At 33.9% G+C, this 25,275-nt stretch overlaps 1 protein-coding gene across 4 annotated transcripts; it reads left to right on the plus strand.

Annotated features, from left to right (window-relative positions):
• The first annotated feature begins 1,069 nt into the window (after positions 1-1,069).
• Positions 1,070-9,767, plus strand: LOC138131880 (cytochrome P450 4d2-like). Of its 4 annotated transcripts, XM_069049146.1 has the most exons (9): positions 1,070-1,402; positions 7,586-7,774; positions 7,829-8,029; positions 8,200-8,385; positions 8,444-8,805; positions 8,866-8,934; positions 9,000-9,171; positions 9,228-9,401; positions 9,449-9,767. In XM_069049146.1, the coding sequence occupies exons 2-9, from the start codon at positions 7,606-7,608 to the stop codon at positions 9,613-9,615; spliced, it is 1,500 nt and encodes a 499-aa protein (XP_068905247.1). In that variant the 5' UTR covers positions 1,070-1,402; positions 7,586-7,605; the 3' UTR covers positions 9,616-9,767. The 4 variants fall into 4 exon arrangements, 3 of the variants coding, with proteins under 3 accessions (XP_068905247.1, XP_068905249.1, XP_068905248.1); XR_011159933.1 differs by lacking the exon at positions 1,070-1,402 and having other exon boundaries at positions 7,129-7,774; positions 9,000-9,178; positions 9,449-9,590; XM_069049147.1 differs by lacking the exon at positions 1,070-1,402 and having other exon boundaries at positions 7,600-7,774; positions 7,813-8,029.
• The last annotated feature ends 15,508 nt before the right edge of the window (positions 9,768-25,275 follow it).

The raw sequence follows: 25,275 nt of genomic DNA on the forward strand, positions 1-25,275 counted from the left end.
GAATAAAGCTGTGACATCTATTGCAGTGCATTATTTGTTCATACATCTTTGATGCTTTGTCATTTATGTTATTCACATAAAACAAATTAGTAAATACTGATACTGATATCTTATATCATTCTGGAACTGTGTAATATGTTTGTATATTTAATTATATATACTCGGCGAGTTCAAATTCATTTTCCAGGACCACAAGAAGTTCACACCAATGAAATGCGTCTTTTCAGTTTTACCTTGTTGTCCATTTTTGAGACTCAAGGCTAACTTGTTTTTTTTTAATAGGAGTTAAATGCAGCGTTTTTAAAAAGAATATTTTTTCTGAATTCAGAAACCACCATGGGTAAACTTATTCTTTAATAAAAGTCGGAAAACAATTGGCAAATAAATTAAACTTCAAAAAAAAAGTTGTTTTGAAAATTTGTCATTACTCTGTGCTTTGTGTCACTCTCAACGAACTGGCTCGTGAATTGAAAATTATTTAGTAAATAAACTAGCAGAGTAAATTAATGAATTTGTAAACCATGAAACAAATTTTAAACTAAATTTTGAAGTACGAACCGCTTGTTCCTGTATAGTAAATTCATTTTTGTAATAAAGAACTAGCTGGAACTTTTTTTTGTTAGATTTTTTTACAAATTGGACAGTTGGCAAAGATTTAAATTGTCATATTATTGTGGCTGCCATAATGACTGAATTCCCAAAACGGAGTAGAACATCAATAAGCAAGCAGACGAAGCAGCACATTTAAAAGCTTTCAACAAAATAAAAGAAATTATTCATGGAGAGAATGGAAAGGTAATGAAAAAGTACAAAATTGTAGAAGCAAATGACGTGACCCATAACCTAACTTTTTAAAAGCCCAAATTCGCGGTAAAAAGTTCTGTTCACAAGACAAAAGTTACTAAATTTAGTAACTCTAGTTCATCATAACAAAAATGAATTTACTATATATATTTGAATTGTCTCTCCTCTCAAATTTCCTCTCTCGCGAGCGTCTGTAATGTGTCCCAAAACTGATACCTATACTGGTAAGAGCGACATCAACCTGCCCTGCAGGTACCAAATAACCTTGTCTCTGAGGACCTTCACCTCACCGTGGACCCTCTGGTGATAGATAGGCCTCCCCACCAAACTTCCACACCTCCCCCGCGTTGGAAACTGTCAGCTGAAAATTCCACACCGAAAACTTTCCTCTTCGCCCACTTTATAAACGACATTTTATTTATCAAAGAAAATGGGCAGTCCCCACTCCATCAGACACCACCACCGTCTTAAAACTCAATGTTGTTGTTTGCTTGAGTACCAATAGTTTACTGTCGTTAGAAGAATTTACAAGAATTCACACCAACGCGCTTCTGCAGTCAAGCGAATTCGTCAATTTTTTTTATTTTAAAATACCTAGGTAAGGATATTTAATATTAATATTAATTAGATATTAACAACAAGTATATACTCGTATTTCCTCGTCAGATGATAATGTTTTCTTGTACAAAGTGTCTATAAAAGAACGTATATCACCTTACAACAGTATATTCAAAACCTGTCATTAATGGACTTACATAACCTCTGTCTTTGTATTTGATACCACAATATGTTATGGAGAGGCAAAAATCAAATATATTCCAATTCCACAGGACTCTTGATATACCTACGTTGTTTTATAGACACTTTGTATTATTAGATATTAATAATTTTATTAGATATCATACCCTATTTTTTCTACTTTGCACCTAATAAGCCACTTTTAAGTGAAAATGAACAATTTTCAAATTGGGGAATTTTATCGTGTTTGTCATATTCTTTAGAAGATTCAAATTTCCATTGTTATTAACAAATGAAGACAATTTTATATATACCACGTCAGAAATACGAGATTAGAATTAGTTGAACTGCCCAAGACGTCTAATGTGACGATTAATGTATATTTCACAGGAACAACTTAAATTAAAATTTGTTTTGGTTTGGCGTTTATTTTGACATTTCATTTTCGTCACTCAAATTGCATTAGTTTGTTTCAAAACGCGAATTTATATTAGGTACAGCACCCAAAATGAGTTTTGTAATAGCTTCCATACCTACGTTTCATACAGACGCAAAGTAGAAAAATTTAATTGTTGAAAATGTTTTTTAAGTCACAATTTTGCTTTAATAGAAATCGTTTTATTGGATCAAGCAGGAAACGTTTCTCAAATTAACGTATAAAAATTTTCAACAGTAATTACATAAGTGATGGTAATTTTTTGGTAATTTTAACTAGATGCACGAATCCTTGTTGCTATAGAAGATTTCCTAATACTCGTAGCAACAAAGATGAGTGCTAATCTAGTATAAATTATCAAAAAAAAATTACCATCACGAATGTAATTCGGCGTGATTATTTTTTAAACTACGTGAAATCTCAAAAGCGAAATCTGATCTGAATGGTAGGTACTATCGCGGCCAAAATACTTTGGTCGTCAATGTGACATAAATGACATTCAATTGTAAAGCAAACTTTAGGATCTTTAACCTTATTTTTTACTACTGTCAAAATTATTTTAATCTATCAGTGTCATACGGGTGGGGTAAATCCCAGCTGCGGAGGCAGGGTTCAAAGCAAAAGATCAACATGGTCACGGTTTAGACAACCTTCAGAAGCAAGTAAGACGATTCTATATTTATCAAAAACTGAAGGTGCCATATTTTTGACAAGAATACTTTGAAATTGTCATGTATATTGACATTAATACTTGATTTACATTTGAAGTGTCAAAAAGTGACGACCAAAGTATTTTGGCCGCGATAGTACTCCATAATGGCGATGGTGCTGAATTTTTAATGTTTATATTGAAACAAATGGCTGCGCTACCTTAACAACGAAAAAATTATCGCGGTAATTAGCTACTAGCAAATAGTCAGTGTAATTTTGATGCTATTGGTCCATTTGAATTTTTTCCTGATTACGATTGGCTGACAGGACTGTTTAAAAAATAATCCAAAATATTTTTTCAGTAACTGCACTACAATAAGGTTAAATGAGTTATTCTACTAGAGTTTGGAAAACTAACATAAGTATTTGAATACTAATATGAGTTAGGAAAAGTGGAATATTTCCTAACAAGGGCGGAAATAATATTTCAACACTAAAAATTCAGTTGTGATCGTTTCCTGAGATACGTAACTATGTAGAAATCTGTTAAAGATAACCTCAAAATTTACAACTAATTAATGTTTTTTAAGCCTTTGCTTAAACTAACACGCAAAATATTGTTCAATATTCCTGCGCTGTTACTTTTCAGGTATTCAGCCTGTTTTGCATATTCGTTAATAACAAACGATTCGCTTGTATCAGACATTTTAATTTACTCTAGCGAACAATTTCAACGCCTTCACAATTTTTCATGATTATTTCCATCACTATAGCAACACAGATAATGGTCCAATGAGAATTTGACTTTTGGACCAATCATTTTTGTTTATCTCGGATAAAAATTCCCTTCCTCTTGTCAGTGATTAAAATTTTTCTTTCATCTTGTCACATTTGACAGTTCATTTTATGATTTAATGAAAATGACTTCTTCGTCGATAAATAATAAGATATTGTCGTTGTTTGTTGTTTTTTTTTTTGTTCTGGAAATAATCTCAACAAATACATATAACTCGACCTTGTTTTTTTCGATCGGATAAATTTTCTAATTTATCTACTCAAACTGTTTGTGTTTGATAAATTTACTCATTGAATTGGACATTTTTCTTCAAAGATTAAAGCCCTCCAGCTACGCTGTCGAACTCTAATCAGAAGAAAAATGTCCAATTCAAATTCGTAAATTTATCACCAAAAAGTTTTTGTGAAATATGTAATAGTAGTTTATTTGACGAGTTCTTGTGTAAATTGAGGTTTTTTGGTACGAGTGGGCCAGTTTAAAACGCGAGTGAAACGAGCCCCTTAAAGGCTCCAAATCGCTTAAAATCTTTAAAATTAGCTTGACGTTTCGTTTTGACAAGTGGTGACATTTATCAAAATCCGTTCACATAGGAGAAAATTCTCAAATTCTGACAGCGTCGCACAAAAATTATCCGATTAAAAAAGAAGGTTTTGTTATATTGTTATCGAACAAAATTGTTTCTCTATGCTAGCCAAAGCAGAAAAATCATAATTCCGCTTTTTAACTTAGATAGGAATATGTAAATAATAGAATATTTAAAATATCCAAATTTAATTTATTTTTCCGGAAATAGTCTTGGAAACAATATTTTCCTGCTTATTTACGCGCAGGAAAATTGAATTTTCCGGACTAGTACTGCAAAGACTTTACAAGACGCAAAATAAATTTTTTCGATTTTGTAAAATTTTGACTTTTATGTAAATAACTATTCCAAACTCCAGTAAAAAAAATCATGTGTGCAATACGTAGGAAAACTATTTTTTCCGTACACGGCATGTTTGATCTCGGCTATCGCCACGATAAAAAATCCCATGCCTAATACGGAAAAAAATTACATTTCCTAATTTATTACACAAATAGCTAGGTATTTCGACATTTCTTTCAATACTAATTAAATTAGTAATTAATTACGTACAAAACACAACATTGCGATTACATAAAAGAGATAAAACACAGTACCCTAATTTCGTACTAAAAAGTGGCACGTTCTAAATATAAATTTTAAATCTAGCAATAAACTCAAAAAATCACAGTAAATATCCATCGAAGCCTGATATATGGAGTTAGTCTGGAGAAAATGTGTACAATTTAGGCAGTGGACCTTGAATTTTTTTTGTTGATAATAAGAAAAAAATTTTCTGTGTCTACATAGACACGAAGGTCACACTGATAACTTCTATTGGGAAATAAAAATAAATTGGTGTACATTAAATTCTTGATTACCTATTTAAATATTTATGGAGTCTTTTAAATTTCATTGTAGGTACGGTGCGATCAATTAAAAAATAAATCGAGTCGGCGTGTTACCTATGGCAACCCATGCTATAGCATAGGCTCCAAAGCAAACTCGATTTATTTTTTAAATGATCGCTCGGTATATTTTACACATAATATCGGGTGTTTTTTTATTTCACCTCATAGCAGGCGTTGAAGAGACGATTGTGAACGCACTATACAGGTTACGGATCACGAATCAGTTGTTTAATAGTTATTTTCATATGAGTAGCACTGTCAGATCACTTTTCAGGTATGAGGCCGAAATTTGAAGCACGCGGCGTCAGCCAAGTGCTACTAAACAGGCCGAATACCTTAAAACTGACAGCGCACGAATATTGAATAACATTTTTCGTGTTCTTTTAGGCAGTCTTAAAAAACATTAATTTATTGTAAATTTTGAGGTTATCTTTGACAGATGTCAAGTTAGGTATATAACCGGGAAAGTTTATATATTTAGTTATATACCACTTTCCAGGAAACGAACACGAAAATCTTTTTTAAATCTTACGTTTTACACGAGTGGTGCGTTCACAATCGACTCTTCAACGCCCACTACGAGGTGAAATTTTAAAAAACACCGATATATGTATTGCATTACATACAGTGCATTTTTTTAACTGTTGCCATAGGGAATTGCATGGTAAAACTTATACCCCCTGTTAACTTTTGTTCTGATAAAAATATTCAAACCATTTTTGGAACAAAGTTGAAAGATTTTTTAAATTATCGTATAGATTACAATTCAATATCCTAAACTGTCGAAAAAGTTGTGAAAAAAATATTTGTACCACGCCGGAATAATAGTCCGTCGAGCGGCCGCCAGAATAGCGTCCTTGTCGGCTCAACCAGCAACTGCCTATCCCCACTTTTGATTTTTGTCAGTTTCATTTAAAAAATAAATAGCGAGATCTTCTGGTGGCTATGATTAAATTTCTTTATAAAAAAAACAAAACGTAAAAACGTTAACGCACAAATAATTCAACACATTAACACAAATTATCAAAGGAATTGTTCGAAATGTTTTTCTTCGACTATTTTGTAAATGTCGCACTGGAATGGAATTTGGTCAGGTTGAGCCGAAGGGACGCTATTCTGGCGGCCGCTCGACGTACTATTATTCCGGCGCGCTTTAAAATATTTTTTCACAACTTTTTCGACAGTTTAGGATATTGAATTGTAAACTATCCGGTAGTTTAAAAAATCTTCCAACTTTGTTCCAAAAATGGTTTGAATATTTTCATCAGAACAAAAGTTAACAGGGGGTATAAGTTTTACCATGCAATTCCCTATGGCAACAGTTAAAAAAAATGCACTGTATACATAGATGTACACTTCTATTCAATAAAAAGTGATACGGCTAATTAAATTTTAACTTTAAAAATAATCATAAAAAATAAGAATACTGTTATAAAAATTAAGCGACACTGGGAACTTGACGAAACGTTTTCTTTTAGCGTTATGTAACATTTTAACGTTAAAAAGAACTTAAATTAGCAAAATATTGCTAAAATTGAGTGCAGCACTTGTACCACTTTTTATTGAATAGAAGTGTACAGTCGATGGACAAATAAATCTGGGAAAAAAATGACAATCACATAAGTTAAAATTTACAAATTTGCATGATTTAATTACGGCTTTATCACAAATAGGTTAACATATTACATATATAGACACTGACAAATATATTGACAATTAAATGGTCTGATTTACATAGATGAAATTTTAAGTGTCCCAGTTTTATTTGTCCACCGACCGTACATACAGTCTGATTCACGTAGCCCGTTCATTAGAAACTTTCTGATTTCCTCAAATCATATTAATATGAAAATTGGTACTTAACTATAATCGACTACTCCAAGTTCAAATGAAATATTTTCAAAATGGTGGCAGTTCCGGAAATACCGGAAATTGACGCCATCTTAATTTTTTTAAATGGAAAGGCCTCATTTTAACTTCACATTTCGATTCTACGTTAAATTTTGAGTTTAGAACATCTTTTTGTCAACACTTGTCTGTCATCGTTTTTGACCTGTCATCTTTTTTGAAAAAAAGCGAGGTTGCAGGGAAGTGTCGCCATTTTGAAAATATTTCATTTGAACTTGGAGTAGTCGATTATAGTCAACTACCAATTTTCATATTAATATGATTTTGGGAAATCAAAAAGTTTCTAATGAACGGGCTACGTGAATCAGCCTGTATACTCGTACATATTAAAAAAAAAACACCCGATAATACCGGGATATCAAAAATCATCTTGGTCAAAGGTGGTCATGGATTTTCAAATAATTGTCGAAGCTTTGTGTCAAATCATTTTTTTAATGTCAAAATCAATTTTCGAGAGGACTTCCCACACTTTACAGTAATGCCGAAGGATTTTTGTGCATGCCTTACAATTGTGTTGGTGTGTTTTACGAAACTGGCTCTGTGACTCATAAAAAAGGTCACATTAAATAAGTTGAGACGAACGTTTTCCAATCCATGACCACCTTTGACCAAGATAATTTTTAATATCCCGATATTTACTATAGTCCGTAATCTTTTTAATACATACTTAAACTTGTGCAACATTCATACAATATTATTTTTACATATGACCACATCAAGCAAACAATAAAAAATGTATTCAGCGACGATTGAGTTTATTTAGTTTTTGTGATTTTTAGTTTAAAAAGAATCCCTGAGCATGGATTATCTTACTGTGAACATAATTATTTCCATAACTGGTTTCATAGTGTGGATTTATTTCCTGTATCTACAAAAATTATACAAGTTAAAGAAATTTTTCAAAAATTTTCCTACTCCTCCTACGCAACCGATCCTGGGCAATGCAGGAGATTTTTCAACAACTTCAGGTAATATTTGACCCATGCTTAATAATTAATAATTGTAGCTTGATCAAATTTCAGATATATTAAAAACATTTCACAAATACACCAATGAATACGGAACTATGGTACATTTCAGATTGGGTCCTGTTGGCCACATGTTGCTATCCTCGGATTATGACTTTTTTGAATTTTTATTAAGCAGCAAAAAATTATTATCAAGACCGAATAATATGAAATATTTGGAATCCTGGCTAGGAAAGGGAATTGCAACAGCAAATGGTCTTTTAAATTAATTATTTTAATAATTGTTCTTAGGATGTGTATAATTTTTTCGTTATTCTTAATTTGAAAAAGTTCTTAATAGCGTAAAAAAATTATAAAGCGAACGTCCAAGAAACTGATTGTACTAAAAGTACAAGATTAGCTTATTGATTTTATTTCACTTCTAGGTGAAAAATGGAAAAGTCGTCGTAGACTTTTGAATCCTATCTTTCATTATAAAATATTGGAGAAATTTGTTGAAATTTTTGAATCTGGAGGCTCCGTATTAGTTGAAAAATTATCAAAAATGGACAACACCAAAAGTATGGATATTCATCCGCATATCACTCGCTGTACCCTCGATATAGTGTGTGGTAATGAGTAATGTTTTCTCTTTTGAAATTATAGTTAAAGAAATTTGATTTTTATTAGAATCTGTTACGGGTACCAAGATGAATGTGCAAAATAGAGAAAATTCGTTATACTTTCAAAGCGTAAAAAATATGAGCAAAATATTTATGAACCGTACAATGTCGATCACAAAATGTTATGATTGTATTTACCGCTTTACTAGAGATTACGCTGTAGAGCAAGAATCTTTAAAACATTTGCATGGTTTCACTGACAGCGTAATAAGTAAAAAACTAGAACAATTAAGAAACAAGCCGACGAAGAGTTCTACAGAACCAGATGAAGATAACGGAAGAAAAGCATTTTTAGACACGATTCTTGAAGCTGATGAAACTCTGTCTCACAAGGAAATAAGAGAAGAATTAAACACTTTAATATTTGCGGTACTGTCATTTACTCAAATTGTCAAATTGGGAGATCATCTTGATTGCAGTTTGTTTTAGGGTTATGAGACGACAGCTGCGGCAACAAGTTTTATTTTGTTTTGTTTAGCCAAGCACAAGGAAGTTCAAGTAAGTCTCCTCTCATTTTCTGGTCTAAAACCAAAACAAAAATCCTAATTTATTTTAAATTTAAGGACAAAATACTGGAAGAACAAGAACGGATATTTGGAAATGGACAAGAGGCAAAAGTTACCTATGCCAACTTACAAGAAATGAAATATTTAGAAAATGTCGTAAAAGAGGGTTTGCGATTGTATTCTCCTTTACCGCTTCAAGGGAGAGAAATTGATCAAGACGTGGAATTTAGTATATTGTGAAAACTAGGTACCGTAAAATGATTTTATTTCGTGATGTTCTTTTAGATGGGATTACCATACCCAAAGGAGTAACTGTGTTTCTGTTTGCTCACGGAATACACATGAATCCTAGGTTTTATCCTGATCCGGATAAATTCGATCCGAGCAGATTTGACGATGACAAAGAGAAGAAACCATTTGCTTTCATACCGTTCAGCGCAGGACTCAGAAGCTGCATTGGTTAGTTTTACTTTTGAAGAAACAAACGTGTACTAGTTTGGTTACAGGTCAAAAATTCGCCATGTTAGTTATCAAGAGTTTGGTTGCCAAGATCGTGAGAAACTTTGAGTTTTTTCCAGCTTTTCCAGAACACAAATTGGAGCTAGCTGCAGAATCCGTGTTGAAGTCATTGAACGGTGTGAAAATCGGTTTAAAATTAAGACAAGATATTTGAGATGGTTAAAAACTTTATTGTAATGTTATTAGTTATCAAGACATTTTTATCAAAGTACAAAGCTTGGAAGTACGGGTATTACACTTGTAGATTTATATGTATAGTGGTGGTAAATAATTTTGAATTTAATAACACATATATTTATATTTAAATAGTTATTTTTCTATAAAAACTAGTAAAAAGTCAATTCCTTAACACGGCGTACATGCATTAAAAATTAAGTTTTTTTCCACTAGTGTTAAAAGTAATGACAAGTCGTTTGTCACAATGACGTTTTGACAGAGCAGCACAGAAAGACACGAGAGGCTAAATGACCCAGGCCATTCCATACTTGTGCGCAAGTCCTATAATTTTGCGCGTTATTTAAATTTGACGTTCACGGAAATATCGCAAATTTATTGTTTAAAAATTAGAACAACACTTGCGTATCTAATAAGAAACAATACAATAAAAGACCTTCTTTATGTAGTAAACTCATTTATACAGGATGTCCCAGAACTCGCACGTCAGCTGTTAACTGTGAATTTTAATATTTAATCCAATAAGGATTCTACAACAACAAACGTAAAAAGTATATTAGTTTTGGAATGAAAACGATTTTAAGATAAATTAATTTATATTAATAACATAATTACATAAACATTTTTGTTTTATAATACAAAAATTTCCGATAATATTGCGGAATCTGGAAAAGTGCCCCGAATGCTTGCAGCGTTTCCACGCCTTCCTGAAGGTAACTCTACTAAATGTATGCGTTTCCGAGGAAACGATTTTAGATGTTGGACAACGAGTTTTATAAGGGTTGATTTGGCGCAGCTCCAGAAAACGACCCGTAGGCGAGCTTTTTATGTTATTTTTTAGATTTTTTTTTATTTTTAAATAAAAAAGTTAAATTTTCAAATTCTAGGGAATTTTGTATTATGTAATTGGTAATTCAAGGTTACGAATGCAACTACATCTGCAACATATGTTAAAAAGTAGAGTTTGAACATTAATATTGGAAGTTTTTTGGTGTAAATGACAATAAACACGACAAACGCTCGACACAAAAAGTCTTGTAGGGAAAGTAAGAGAAGAACTATCTCAACAGTTCTTATCGTTCAAAAAAGAGGTACAAATACAAATTGATCAAAAGTTTAACACACTCTCAAACGGACAATTAAGGATCACGGAAAATGTTAAAAACGTCCTCCATCAAGATAAGCAACTATACAGTGAAGCCCTCAAACCTAGTAAAGATGTTGTTATTTTAAAACCAAAATCTTCCCAGAATGCCAATGTAACTTTTGAAACCCTACAGGATAAAATTAATCCCGAAGAAGTTCAAGTGGGCATCACAAAAGTTAAACGTCTGCGAAATGGGAGCGTCGCAATTGCTTGTTGCAACCAAGAAGAGGCCAATAAATTGGAAGAAGAAGTGAAGACAAAAATGGGCAAAGAGTATGAAGTTAAAAAGTTCAAGCCGCATAATCCGAAAATTAAAATCGTGGGCTTTAACAATGAAATGACGGAAGAGGAATTGAAACAGTGTCTTATAAATCAAAATTCTTCTTTAAAAAATATGAAAGGTTTATTCCGTATGATCGTCTGTAAAAAAATGAAGAATAATTACTTCGCGATTATAGAAGTCGATCCTCTAACTTACTCTACATTCATAAATCTAAAATCAGTATTTGTTAAATGGAAGGCATGCTCAGTGTTTGAACATGTTAATATCATAAGGTGCTACAAATGTGGAGGTTTCAATCACATGAGTAATAATTGTCAAATAAAAGAAATCCTGTGTCTGAACTGCGGCAAAGCGGGTCATACTGAAAGTGAATGTCAAAATAATACAGTCTGCATTAATTGTTCCAAACTTAACAATATCAACAATATAAATATTAAAGTAAATCATTCTCGCTTCGACTATGAATGTGAAGCCTACAGAAGACAAGTGGCAGTCGTAAGAAGTCAAACTGTATACGAAGTCTAGCAATCAGAGAACTGGAACCAGTGTATAAACATTTTGTTTTTAAATATCCAGTGTTTACGAAACAAAATTGGTGCAATCGAAATGGTAATGGAATCACAACCTTTAGATGCTCTATGTTTTGGAGAACACTGGCTCAAGCCAGCGGAAAGTGACATTGTGCGAATAGAATCATTCACGACAGCGGAAAGCTTCACAGGTCAAATCATACCCATGGAGGTGTCATCCAGTTTATTCTCAGTTGCCATCAGTTCAAATCCCTTCAATTTGTCAAGAGCCTGTCATCCGAAATTGACTGCGAAATAATTGGCACTTATCTACCAGAATTCAACTTGTATTTGATTGTCGTCTACAGATCACCATTGGGTAAATTCGAAGTTCTATGCGAAAACATTTGTAAAGTATTGGATGTAATTGATTATAAAGATAAGAATGTGGTTTTTGGCGGGGATTTTAATATTCATTTTAACTTGAAAAACGAAAATGTTCAACAACTAACAGATTTATTCAGTAGTTTTGGGTTATATGCCCTTGTAGATTTTCCCACTAGAAACAATTCCCATATTGATAATGTTTTCACAAATATACCGTGTGATTTTGTGCGCACATCTCCACTGGAAACGGATTTTTCCGATCATACAGGAGTTTTAGTGCAGGTAAAAAATTGTTTCTTCAATCGTAAGTGTAAAATGGAAACAAAACGTGTTAGACCCATTACACAATATGGAAAATTCATTTTTTACCACTGCTTAGACAATATTGACTGGGACTTTTTAACTTATGACTTCGATATAAACCATAAATTTGATATGTTTTTAAATAACATTTTGTCTATATTTAATACTGCTTTTCCTGAGCAAATGGTTACATTTAAACGTAATTCTAAAGTCTCTTGTAGTAATAATTGGTTTAATTCTAATTTACAGAAAATGCGGGAAACTCTTGGTTTACTAAATGACGCTTATAAACTTCATGAGACTATAGAAACTAAACAACTTTTGTCTAGTTTAAAAAAAAGATATCTTGGCGCCATAAAGGAGGCAAAAATGAAAGCAAATGAATGTTTCGTAAGACATAACAAAGGTAATCCCAAAGCCCTTTGGAGCATCATAAATCAACATAAACCTAAAAAAGACCTTCAGTGTACCATAACAGCAAACGAGTTTAATGATTATTTCTCATCTATAGCCGATAAAATTATCTCCAGTTTACCGACAGCCACAGATAGTCCCATAAATATAATGAGGTCCACGAATGTTACTGATGCCAAGTGCAGTGGTTTTTTTTATTTTCACGAAGTTTCGGAAGTAGAAGTCAGAGATGTAATTAAACAATTAAAAAATAATAACACCAAAGACATTTTTGGATTTTCGACGTCTCTTGTAAAAACGGTGCAGAACTGTTTGATCTCGCCTATAACTAAATTATTCAACTGTGCTGTTAAACAAGGGTTATTTCCCGACCAGCTTAAAAAAGCAGCAGTGGCACCGATTTTTAAGAAAGGCGACGCTGAGGATGTAAATAATTATAGACCCATTTCAGTATTGCCCATCTTTTCTAAAATTTTTGAAAGACTTATGTTATCTCAAATCATCAAGTTCTTGGATAATAATAAACTACTTACACTCTACCAGTTTGGTTTCAGAAAGAACTACTCAACGACTTCAGCAATTCTCCATCTTACGTGCAACATTTTAAACAGCTTCGAACAAAATGAATTTTATCACACATATTTTCTTGATTTAACCAAAGCGTTTGATTGTGTATCGCATGAACTATTAATCAAAAAACTTTTATTATATAATTTCCACCCTGCAAGTACAAAATTTATTTTGTCATTTTTAAGTGATCGTACACAAATTGTTCGTACAAATGGGTCTTACTCAGTTGAAAAGAAGATTATCCACGGTGTACCTCAGGGATCTATACTTGGTCCCATTCTCTTTTTAATTTTTATTAATGACCTCCCAGGATATTTATCAAATAAAAATGTCACAATGTATGCCGACGATACGACTGTCAGTAATAAGGCCAAATCTTTAACTGAACTGTTGATTGATCAAAAGAATCTTCTTACACTTACTGAAAATTGGTTCATATCCAACAAATTAACTCTAAATAAAGAAAAAACGATCTCTATAATTTTCACATTAAAAAACTATGCCACTGCAGAAACGTTTTCTAATGTTACAAAATACTTGGGGGTATTTATAGATAAACAGCTAAATTGGAATAAGCATGGTGATGAGGTGGCCACAAAGATATCCAAAAATTTGTATCTCTTACGTAACTTGAGCGATGTCTTGTCCCAACAGTATTTAAAAATTGCTTATTACGCTTTAATTCAGAGTCATCTACAGTATGCCATTTTGGCATGGGGTCATTCACCTTCGCGGCATAGACTGTTTAGGTTGCAGAGAAGAGCCATTAGAATAATTGCAAAATTAGGGTACAAGGATCACTGCCACGAATATTTTCAGAAACTCAATATTCTCACTCTACCCTGTCTATACATCTACAAGTGTCTAGAACATATTATAAAAAATCTTGATTCCTACCCTACTCTTGGTGCATTTCATGACTACCACACCCGAGCCGAAGCCATTAGCTTTAAAACAATAAGATTATCTAAATCCAAGGATGGTATAAATTATTTTTGCATAAATTTTTTTAACAAACTTCCGGTGAAAATAACAAAAACCATTAACGAAAAGATGCTGTTGAGTAAAATCAAATCATATCTTATAGAAAAACAATTTTATTCGTTTGAAGAGTTTTTAGAGAATAAATTCACTGATTTTACATGATATGGGTGCACAAAGTCTTGTAGTTGATCAATAATTTTTCTTTGCTTTCATTTTTGCTCTTTTACTTCTTATTAATTATAATTTGATGTACATATATTATTATGCTTAGTTGAATTTTTTAGCTGCATTCTCTTATAGGTAGTTAAATCTAGTTGGTTGACGTGTGCAAATACGCTGTATCTTGGCATGAATAAACTTATTATTATTATTATTATTATTAAAAAAAATAATACACTGAAATATTGATAAAAATTTTCTTAGAGATCTATTAAACTACGAGTGCTTTAATAGATAGCCATAAACGACTCCAAATTGAATACAATAATAGACCTATTAAAAGATTCTAAAAACATAATTATATCTTTAGTTTGTGTTCTACTCATCTAATGTTCTTTGCCTTACGTGCAGCACGCGGTACAGTACCATGCGGTACATGTAAAAAAAGCACCCAAGTTACTAACGCATGCGTATTGGTAAGGAAGGATCGTCCTGGGTTATTTAGCCTCTCGTCAGAAAGACCCATGAATACCAAAATAATAAGCTCTACCTACCTACAATCGAGGGACGGTGTTGAAAATAGGCAATACTCCATGACTCCATGCTCTTCTGCGTCCTGCTTTCAATTATATTTTTAACATAACCTCATTTTTTAATTGTTTTAAATGGTGTTTGTACTGTTTGTAGAAAAAGTTATTTGTACAACTAGTTATGAAAGTTATACTTTTTTTCATGAATTTGCAGTTTGATTATGATTAACGAGGACGTACAGCTTCAAAAAAACGGGAATTGAAATCTGACCTAATGTGAATTGGAAATTTAATTTGTCAATTTATGTCAATTTGTGTCCGTTTGACAGTAGTATTTCTGACACATAAGTGCAGTTTTTTAACCTAAACTCTAAAAGGCCGTTTCAAACTATAAAAATTTAATAAAATCTGACAGAACTTTTTCTTTTTTTTTTAAGCCAACCGTACCCCGAGTTATTCAAGCAAATAAGTGAAAAAAAGAGACTTTCATAATGTGTTGTACACAGTATTTTTTGCATAAGGATTTATGAAAAATAAAAAAAAAATAAAAAAATTGGTACCTATGCTTTGACAATCATCTCCAAGGAGAAAGAATAAAATGATGCAAAAAATTACTAGGTTCTTTCACTACGATTATTCGTTTAAAAATATGCTACTTTCATTACGATATGCAAAAAATATTTTTCATTTTATTTACATTTATCTAGCTAGATACAATGAAGATTACCTACAGAGAAGTAAATCTTATTACATATTTAATTCATAATTTTAATAGCATTAGTAGCAACCAGCAATCATGAGGTAAATTAATAATGCATTTGAAATAATTTAATATACATACAGGGTTAGTTACATAAAGGTTATTTTTGAATTTATTTTGTACGCAATAAAAAATACTAATAACGCTGACCACTTGGTATCGTTTAATTATAAATCAATTACAATCAATCAATCTCATTAGTGATTGAATTTCGTAATCAGCGTATAGTGACATTTTTTTAATAAATAATTGTCAATATCAAAATTAAGTAAAAAACCACACTGCACCACCCTAAAATGTGCGCATATGGACCAGCTGTATAACAATTTTACACCAAATCATAGTTGAGGTTATGTTCACTTCATTTCACTTCAATTTGTTTTGCGTGCTGGCAGGGAATTCTCTGATGTCGCGACCCTGAAGCTTCTGTACATCACCTATGTGAGATCCCGGCTCGAGTATGCTTCCCTTGTGTGGTCACCGATATATGATGTTCACTCTTCTCTTTTGGAGCGAGTGCAACGCAGATTCCTGAAGAATGTAGTCTTCATGTTGAATGGTGCATATCCGCCTCGTGGGTGTCCACAAGGTCTTCTGCTCGGTGAGGTTGGTCTGCAGTCTCTGCTTGATAGACGCATGGAGCATTCGGTGATCTTTTTGTTCAAATTGTTCAGAGGGCTGCAGGAATGTCCTCACGTTCTGGAGAGGATCAGCTTGAGGGTTAGCCGGTCAGGATCTAGGGTAAGGAATGTTTTCTACATCGGTCAGCGCCACACGGACATCGGGCTCAAGTCACCCGTCACTCGAATGCTGCGAAATTACCAGAGTGTCGAGGCCCACATCGATATTTTTTGTTGCAGCATTTCGCAAATCAAAAAATTCTTCTCCATCTCCTCGTGAATCAGGGCGATCCTACTCAGATGAGTGCTCGGTAGTTGTAGCCTGGGTGTTGGGATGCTCTCTGTGTAATGGTTGTTGTGTTGTGATTGTGTTTTGTGTATCATTTTCTTTTTGGCAGGGCTTCTAATTGGGCGTCAAGCCTGTTAGCCGTCAACAATAATAATAATAATAATAATAATAATAAATAATTTCCCGTATCTTTCTTCCGTGAGTTCTGAGTTCATTTTCAAAACAAATTTAATGAGAAATCAGGAGAAATAAACTTTCGTTCGTCAGGGCGCAGGCTCAGTTACAATAAGAAAAATGTTGACACTTAGTGTGACTAATCGTACTATCATGAAAATCACTGTTTGGCTCATATACTCCGTACTCTGATAGATTGTACGTTTTTTGACAGAAGACAGACCCAGAGAGTAGTGTGGCGGGAATTAATCTGCAGGGATACAAGATACAACGGTTTTCTACATAACGTGAAACAATTGAGATGGAGAGTTTAGTATTTTTCACTGCTTTATGTTTTGGAACTAGAATTTAAAAACATACAATCGATCACCGTACGGAGTATACCAACATGACAACGTTTTGACCATAGACAAATGAACACACTTCGTTTAGTTTTAAAACGGTTTTAAATGAAGTGTGTTCATTTGTCTATGGGTTTACCCAATCTTTTACGCCAATAGTGACATTTTTTTTTATGTTTTATGTGCCTATTGTAATTTGTCAAAGTTGATAATCAAAAAAATGTCGAAAATTTAATTTTTTTAAATGGTAACACTTTTATTATCATTATGTATGCATATTTCCAGCCGTTTTGGCGTAATTTCTATTTTTTTCTTTTTTTTATCAAGCATTTGTTTTATTTGAATTTTTATTCAAAAATCGCATTTGTAGGAGGTTTTCTCAAGGTTTATTTTACAGAATGGTAAATACAAAATGTGCGTAGAGTGAAAACAAGAGGACCGGACTCGATGCCTCTGATTTGCTTGAAGAGGAGAAGTTGTGTCACAAAAGCAAGCGCAACTTCTTGTCGTTCCTCGGGGTTGCAATCCTTTTTATAGGGGTAGCCTGGTAGTCCGTTGCGGGTGGGGTGCGTGGGGTTGCTCGAGAGGGGGTGGTGTCCAATGGGCTGCGAGTACGGCCGCGGGTGAGGGTAGTACGAAGCAGCGCCACCAAGAGCCTAGTAGCGGAGCGTAACGGTACTAACATGCCTATTTTTGCTACAAATTGCAATAAATAGTAAATATATAACAACAAAATAATAAAAAATTAGCAAAATAACAAAAAAACACATTGAGTATTTTCATTAAAATATATTTTTAATTTGCTTATTTTTTATTATTTTGTTGTTACTTATCTACTATTTATTGCAATGCGATTTTTGAACAAAAATTAATCAACTTAGGCCCGGTTTCTGGAAACATTCTATTTGGTCAGTTAGTTAACTCTCCGATAAATACAAAAATCATGTAATGTGATTGGTCACTTTCTAGCGTTTCTATAGCAACGCTTGATTTAACCGGCCGTTAAGTTATCGAACCGTTCCAGAAACCGGGCCTTAAGTACATAATAGTATATTATGATACAAGTTTGTAAGGAAGCCTTTAAAGCCACGCGCGACGAGTTTAAGAGCACGACCCGTAGCGGAGTGCTTTTAACGTCACAAGTGCTTTAAAGGCCCTTATAAACGTGTATCATACGCTATTTTTTATTATACCTGCACTACAATCTGAAAATTATAACAAAAAGAGTAAATTGAAATACCTTTTCCGAAGTAATCTGTGTCATTAATCGTTGATATAGAAATGGTCAATTGTTGTTGTTTCGTTGCTATTATAAATTGTGTATAAATGTCTATTTACCATTGTGAAAAATATAGGTGAATTTGTTTTACCTAAGCGACTTTAAAGATTTAGTATTTTAAGGGACCGATTTTGCACGCATTTTAGTGTCAAAAAAAGAGACTATGATTCAGGTTCTTATAATAAAAAAAAAATGTTTTACAATACAAAAATTTCCGATAATAATGCGGAATCTGGAAAAGTGCCCCGAATGCTTGCAGCGTTTCCACGTTGAATGGCAAAGGAAATCCTGTCAAAAAGGAATTTCTTTGATTTTGAATCGCCTGATTCCGCAATAAGTCGGTTTCCGATGGCTTCTTTGCACCAAGGGCCTAAGGTTTCAAAGGCTAAACCTTTAAACACGTAATTTGACGAAATAATTGAACTGTATTTGCTATGTTTGAGTGGCAAAACCTGAAACAGAAGTTTTCAAAACGTAACTGTCTGCAAGTGTACTCGTATCTACTTACAATAGTAACGTCCCAAACTAAAGGTTAACCTTTAATCCATGGTACTAAAACAATTGCTTGATGAAAAAAAGAATATTTTATTCAAAAAATAGAAATTACGCCAAAACGGCTGGAAATAGGCATACATAATGTTAACAAAAGTGGCCTTCGAATTGAATTTTACATTTATATCTATAGTGTGTTTTTTTTTAAGAACGAAGTAGGTGGCATCAGCATCGGCCGCCCTTTACACAATACAATTCTTAGAATTGTGTAAAATTGGTTGCCTATAGTAGAGGGGTAATTTTAAAAACGAAGAAAATTTCAATGTTATTTGTTTTTTGGCATTTCTTATAAATTATTGTCTACAAATTCAATTAAGAACAAGAACAACATTCGATGAATCTTACGTTTACTTGAAAATAAAACAAGAACATAAAAAAAGACTTAAATTTTCTTTTGGAATGCATAATAAACTAAACAACAACCTAATCCTTTGTTACAAATGCAGTGAAAACTTGCATTCATTAGAAGTGGTCGAAGATAATAATCCACAACTTATTCAGTGGAAAAATACATCATCAAGTTGAATTACCTACGTAATCAGTAAGGACATCGTTCTCGGTCGAAACATCTCCTGTTTCTAATTCCCACTCAAGATCATCTGATTCGTCACTCGAGCCTGTGTTGACGGTGAATTCCAATTCCATTTCGTCTGCAATATATCTAATTATTCTAATTGATACATGTCCTCTTCTTGACGAAGTATCTACATGACCTATCATGACCTATGCAATTTTGCCACTTTTGGGCTATTACCTACCTCTGCCAGACCTTCATCAAAAAGTATTTTGCGATTCCTTTTCCTTGGTGGCGATTTCACTGCATGAGTTTCTTCCATTTCCTTAATGGTTTGCCAAACTAATGTCAGACCAATTCCCGCTGCTTCAGATACCCTTTTTACCATTTCTGTTTTGGAGAGCACTTCATTCTGCTCTCTAAATTTCGCGTAGATATTATGTATCATTATTTTCTGACCACTACTAACTGGCTTTCCCCTCGATTTTTTTTACAACAGAACCAGGTTGTTGTTCTGCCATTATGCTACACCAAAATACTGAAATCATGCACCAACAAACGACACTTTAACTTTGTGCACGAGAATTTAACGGTGAAATAATGTCAAAGATTAGATATTTTAAAAAATAATTTGGTAATTATAGTTCAATGTAAATAAGGCTTGTCACGTGGTGCAAAATAGAGTAATCTGATTTGTCAATTTTAGTCCCTATCTCCCGCAACGCTTCGTTCTTAAAAAAAATAAACTATAGTGTCAGAAATAATAGCTGCCATTTAAAAAAATGAAGTTTTCGACATTTTTTGATTATCGATTTTGAAAAATTGCACTAGACGTATGAAATATGAAAAAAATGTCACTAACGGTGCAAAAGATTGGCCAAGTCTTTAGGAACTCAATATAAAAAAATCTATTAGGTACTTATTTCCAATGGTTCAGGAGTTATACATTTTTTAATAAAGCCCTGCAACCCCGTTTTTTTTGCGAAAACAATGACATAAGTCAAAAACGAAGACAGATAACTAGATAAGTGTTGACAAAAGGATGTTCTAAACTCCGAATTTAACGTAGAATCGAAATTTGAAATCAAAATGGAGCCTCTCTATTAAAAAAAAAGATGGCGTCGATTTCCGGTATTTCTGGAAGTGTCATCATTTTGAAAATATTTTATTTGAACTTGGAGCAGTAGATTATAGTTGGCTACGAATTTTCATATTAATACGATTTTGGAAAATCAGAAAGCTTCTAACGAACGGGCTACGTGAATCACCCTGTATAATCGTGTCAAAAATAAATTATTCCCTAGGATTTAGGAATATTCGTTATTAGGTTGCCATAAATTTGGTTAGGTTGAAGCGTTTGGAGGCTATGTGGTTTCTGGTGACAAACAAAAGATATCGTAACCGAATCAAAAATGTAAGGCACCGAATTCTTTGTTGCAAATGGCTAAGTGATCGATATTTTTTCGTATCACAATCAATTTTGGTTTCTGGCGGCATATTTAGTTGGACTTAATCTCTCAATTCATAGTAATCAACCTTAGACATTCAAAATTACTTTTGAAAATTCTAGTTAAAAATACACGCAACATGAACAACGTTATTTCCCTTAAAAGTTCGAATTCTAGGGAGTAATTTATTTTTTTGTTCGATACTGTCAGAATTTGAATATTTTCCCCTGTGTGAACGAATTTTAATAAATGTCACAAGTTGTCAAAACAAAACGTCCAGCTAATTTAAAATATTTTAAGCGATTTGGAGCCTTAAGGGGCTCGTCGAACAAAAAAACGTTGTGTATTTAACTCGTTCGTGTGTAAATTGGGCCTTTTTTGGCACTCGTAGGCCTTTAAAACGCGAGTGAAACGACCCACTCATGCCAAAAAAGCCCAATGTACACATGAACTCATTAAATAACCTACTGTTTGACACGATTATAATATATCGTGCGTTCATTTAAATTTATCCTCAAAGTAGGCGTTGAAGACTCGATTGTGAACGTACTATACGGATAAAAGATCATAGATCAGCCGTTTAAATGTACGCTTTTACACGAGTGGTGCGTTCTCAATCGACTCTTCAACGCCAACTTTGAGGATAAATTTAAATGAACGCACGATACTATACAGGGTGTTAGGGAATGGTCTCCCAAGAATTTCAGGGTGACTTTATGAGGGAAAACGTCGTCGAAAACCGTTATACCGTTTTTGGATAAATTAAACGATTTTCTGAAAATAAAATTGTTCGCTGCTGTTTTGGGACTGCGGAAATATTGCTTTGTGCACGAAAAAATCTTACATGTTTCGACTTAAAAATGATTCGAAATTTACTACTGTCAAAGTTTACATTTTAATTTGATCTATCTTTTATCCGTCGCCTGCGAAGATTACTCGTTTAGAATGCCCGAATCATGGAGGTAGTATTAATACTACCTCCATGGCCCGAATATTCTATTGAGGAGTACAGTCCACGCGATTTTGGATGGCGAGAGCCGGCGCACCACGATTGGTGCTTCGGAACGGTTCGGTAAATAAGAGTCGTTGCAGTGGCATAACAACAAAGAATTAGATCGAATACTAACATGTGCACAGCCGGCAGAGAATCATTCCTATCATAGATAAGAGACAATTTAAATCGGCAACTCCAATAGCGAATTTGACGAGCGTCTAGCTGCAGGGATAAACCCTCCAATAGAAACGTGGGATGGTTGGAGCATTTAAAATTTGCCGCGAATTGACTGCGATAGGGTGCGTTTGCAGCAGTGTGGTACAGATACAGAGTGCATGAAGAATTGAAAAGTGGTGTAGGGTGCAGGTTGCATGCATTTCGATAGCTGGTGGTAGGCCGCTTTCCCTCTTCCGTTGAGTTTGTGATATTTATTGCGTCTGTGAATATAGTGCGGTACTGTTTAATCATTCTTAGCTCTGCTGGCTAAACGTAACAATACCAGCAGAGCAATACGTACAGGGTTATTATTATAAACGATTGTAGTCCAAGTAGGCTTAAAAACTGGATAAAATTTATGGTTGCTGCTCCATATGTATAAAAAACATCAAAATGATGTAAATATTTAATTGAGTACGCACCGTTCATACTCAGGAGTTAAATTAGGTAAAAACAACTCAATATTTTTGGATTCAATCGGTAATTAAAAAAATTAATAAAGTACTCATCACCGTACTTTTCACCTAAAAATGACACTGACAGCGACAAAAATTGGCAGTTCACATGAAAGCGGCAAAAATTTCATAACATGGGCATGGCCTGCTTCGACTACAATCATTTATAATAATTACTCACCCTGTAGAAACGTTGCTAAAACTTTGTTCACTGAAGTTATCGCGTAAAATTTGTACTCGCGCATGCGCATTTTGTTCTAGATTTTCATTGGAGGGTTTATCCCTGTAGCTAGACGCTCGTGCGAATCAAGGAGTATAAAATAATAGGGAGGGGACATACGGCCGGTCGAGTGAAGCCGCCTTAATGCGCATGTCTGCTATTAGTACGCCCCAAGAAAGTGAATAAAATCAGTTGCGTTGTGATATTTAATGTGGTTTTCTAGTTTCTCATACTCTGAATACATTTGTGATGCAAAAAAAAATTATAGTGTTTTATTTTCCTGCAGTTTTATTGTTAATTCCCACATCTCGAGTAGTGTTAACTGGGGCGTACCTCACGGGTTGCATAAAATTGCGCCCGTTTCCTTGTCCCTCACCGCTTCAATTTACCGCGCCCATAAGCTAGCTTATGTCCCCTCCCTATTATTCTATACTCCTTGGTGCGAATTTGAAGCCAAATCAGCGCTATGGTGAAATGTTCTCGAACTAAAAATAAAAGCGGTAAATTTAAACAGTTCATATTGTGGTCTTGTGCTCAAATGCTTTCTTTTGCATTTGCAGTCAGTTAACGGTATCGGATAGATAATGTAAACTGCTGCAAATAGCCCAGAAACCCTGTCTTATAGAATACCTACTTAAAAATTAACACCTATAGTAAAAAAAAGATAATGTAAATGCATCTAATATATAAAATTCTCGTGTCACAGTTTTAGTTATCATACTCCTCTGAAACGGCTTGACCGATTTTGATGAAATTTCATATGTATATTCAGTAGGTCTGAGAATAGGTTGTTATCTATTTTTTATACCCCTAAGTGATAAGGGTGGTCCACCCCAAATTTTTATTTTTTATTTTTTGGACAAAATTGTTTATTTTTATTTTTTTATGATGTGGCATTATATATAAAAAATACATACAATCCTAAATTTACACCCTTCTACCATCAACCCCTATTTTTTAATAGCGATATTAGTAATTCATTAATTTTAACCCCCGGTCGATAACTTGATCGTTCAGTTAATTCAGTGATTTCATATAACCTCAAAAGTACTCGACATGTGTCACGAGCTCACACCAATGATTTTTATTGTGTTACACATTGTTGGATTTGTCTCCGCCCCGATTAGCAGAATAACTATTAAAACATCGAATAACTAACGAAAAAAAAATTTATGAGGAAAATTCATTTTGAAAGGTTATGTCATCTGTCATTGTGCGCGCATTGACAATTTGAACTTAATTGAGATTTAACGTCAGCTGAGTTTTGACACCAAGTGTGATCAACACGTATTACTCTTACCTACTTTTGCATTGTAGAGGGTGCGACAACATAACTTCCTTTTTTGAAATGCGCGCCATTCAGACTGTAATGGGGCGGGAGTGGTCTCATTCGGAAGCCGTGGTCCCGTGGTTTTAAAGATTTGTTCCCTATCTCTGTCAGCTGCCATCATGCGTTGGAAGCATGGAGGTAGTATTAACAGGAGGGAGCACTATTTGAAAAAAGCGGAAATGCCGCGTAAATGCGCACTGCCATAAAGTGGTACTAAATGCAGAGCGCACCATGTGGAAAGATCCCAGCAGAGGGCCAGCCCCAGCAGTGTCACTTAAAGTCCCTAGATATATATCTAGGGACTTTAGTGTCACTAACGATTGCACGTAGTTTGAGAAGAGTCATAAAGTGGTACCAGAGAGTGGCCGACTGATACCGCATCTAAAGCATTGACGGTATAGGGCTATGCTATAGGGAATGCTCCCTCATGTTAATACTCCATGGTTGGAAGAGTGGAGATGGAGACCCTGCGTTTGCCGTCGAGGTCTACTTTTCACTGATATTCTGTGATCGCAACCTTTCCGAAATCGCTTCAGTGTTGGGTCGTGTCCCGAACCAGAAATCAATTGTTACATGGGTCACTACGTTCAGACAAACCGGGAGTGCGACAAGACGAAGAACTGGAGTTTCACTTCAGTAAGGGGCAATTTGTAGTAGAGAACTCGCTCGCCAGATTTGGCCCCTTGCGATTTTGTTTATGGGTTTTTTTGAAATCTCGCGTTTATATCAACCATGTAAGGACCCTACAAGACCTGAAGGCCAACATCCGTGCAGAAATTGCACATCACGTGACGTGAATACGAATGAATAATCTCCGTCGGAGGGCGTAGTGCTTAGCATTAAATTAAGGTACAGTTGCTGCAAAAAAAACGGGAAGTCAGAGAAAAATTGACACATTTTTACAATTTTTTCATAGTGTGAAACAATCTTACGAGAGATAGGTTAGAATTAAAGTCAAAATTCAGACATTTTTTGAAATTATTTGATAGGTATTGTCGAGTAGACAATTAATTGACAAATGGACAAAACCAAATTTACATTAGAAAAATTTTCGTTTCCCGTTTTTTTTTTGCAACCAACTGTATTAAATTTGTGTATGCATTAAATCATTAAATTTCAATTCATTTTAATTATTCATTTTATCTTAATAAAAAAAACTTAA

The sequence above is a fragment of the Tenebrio molitor genome, chromosome 5 (assembly GCF_963966145.1).
Source record: "Tenebrio molitor chromosome 5, icTenMoli1.1, whole genome shotgun sequence".
Classification (NCBI taxonomy): domain Eukaryota; kingdom Metazoa; phylum Arthropoda; class Insecta; order Coleoptera; family Tenebrionidae; genus Tenebrio; species Tenebrio molitor.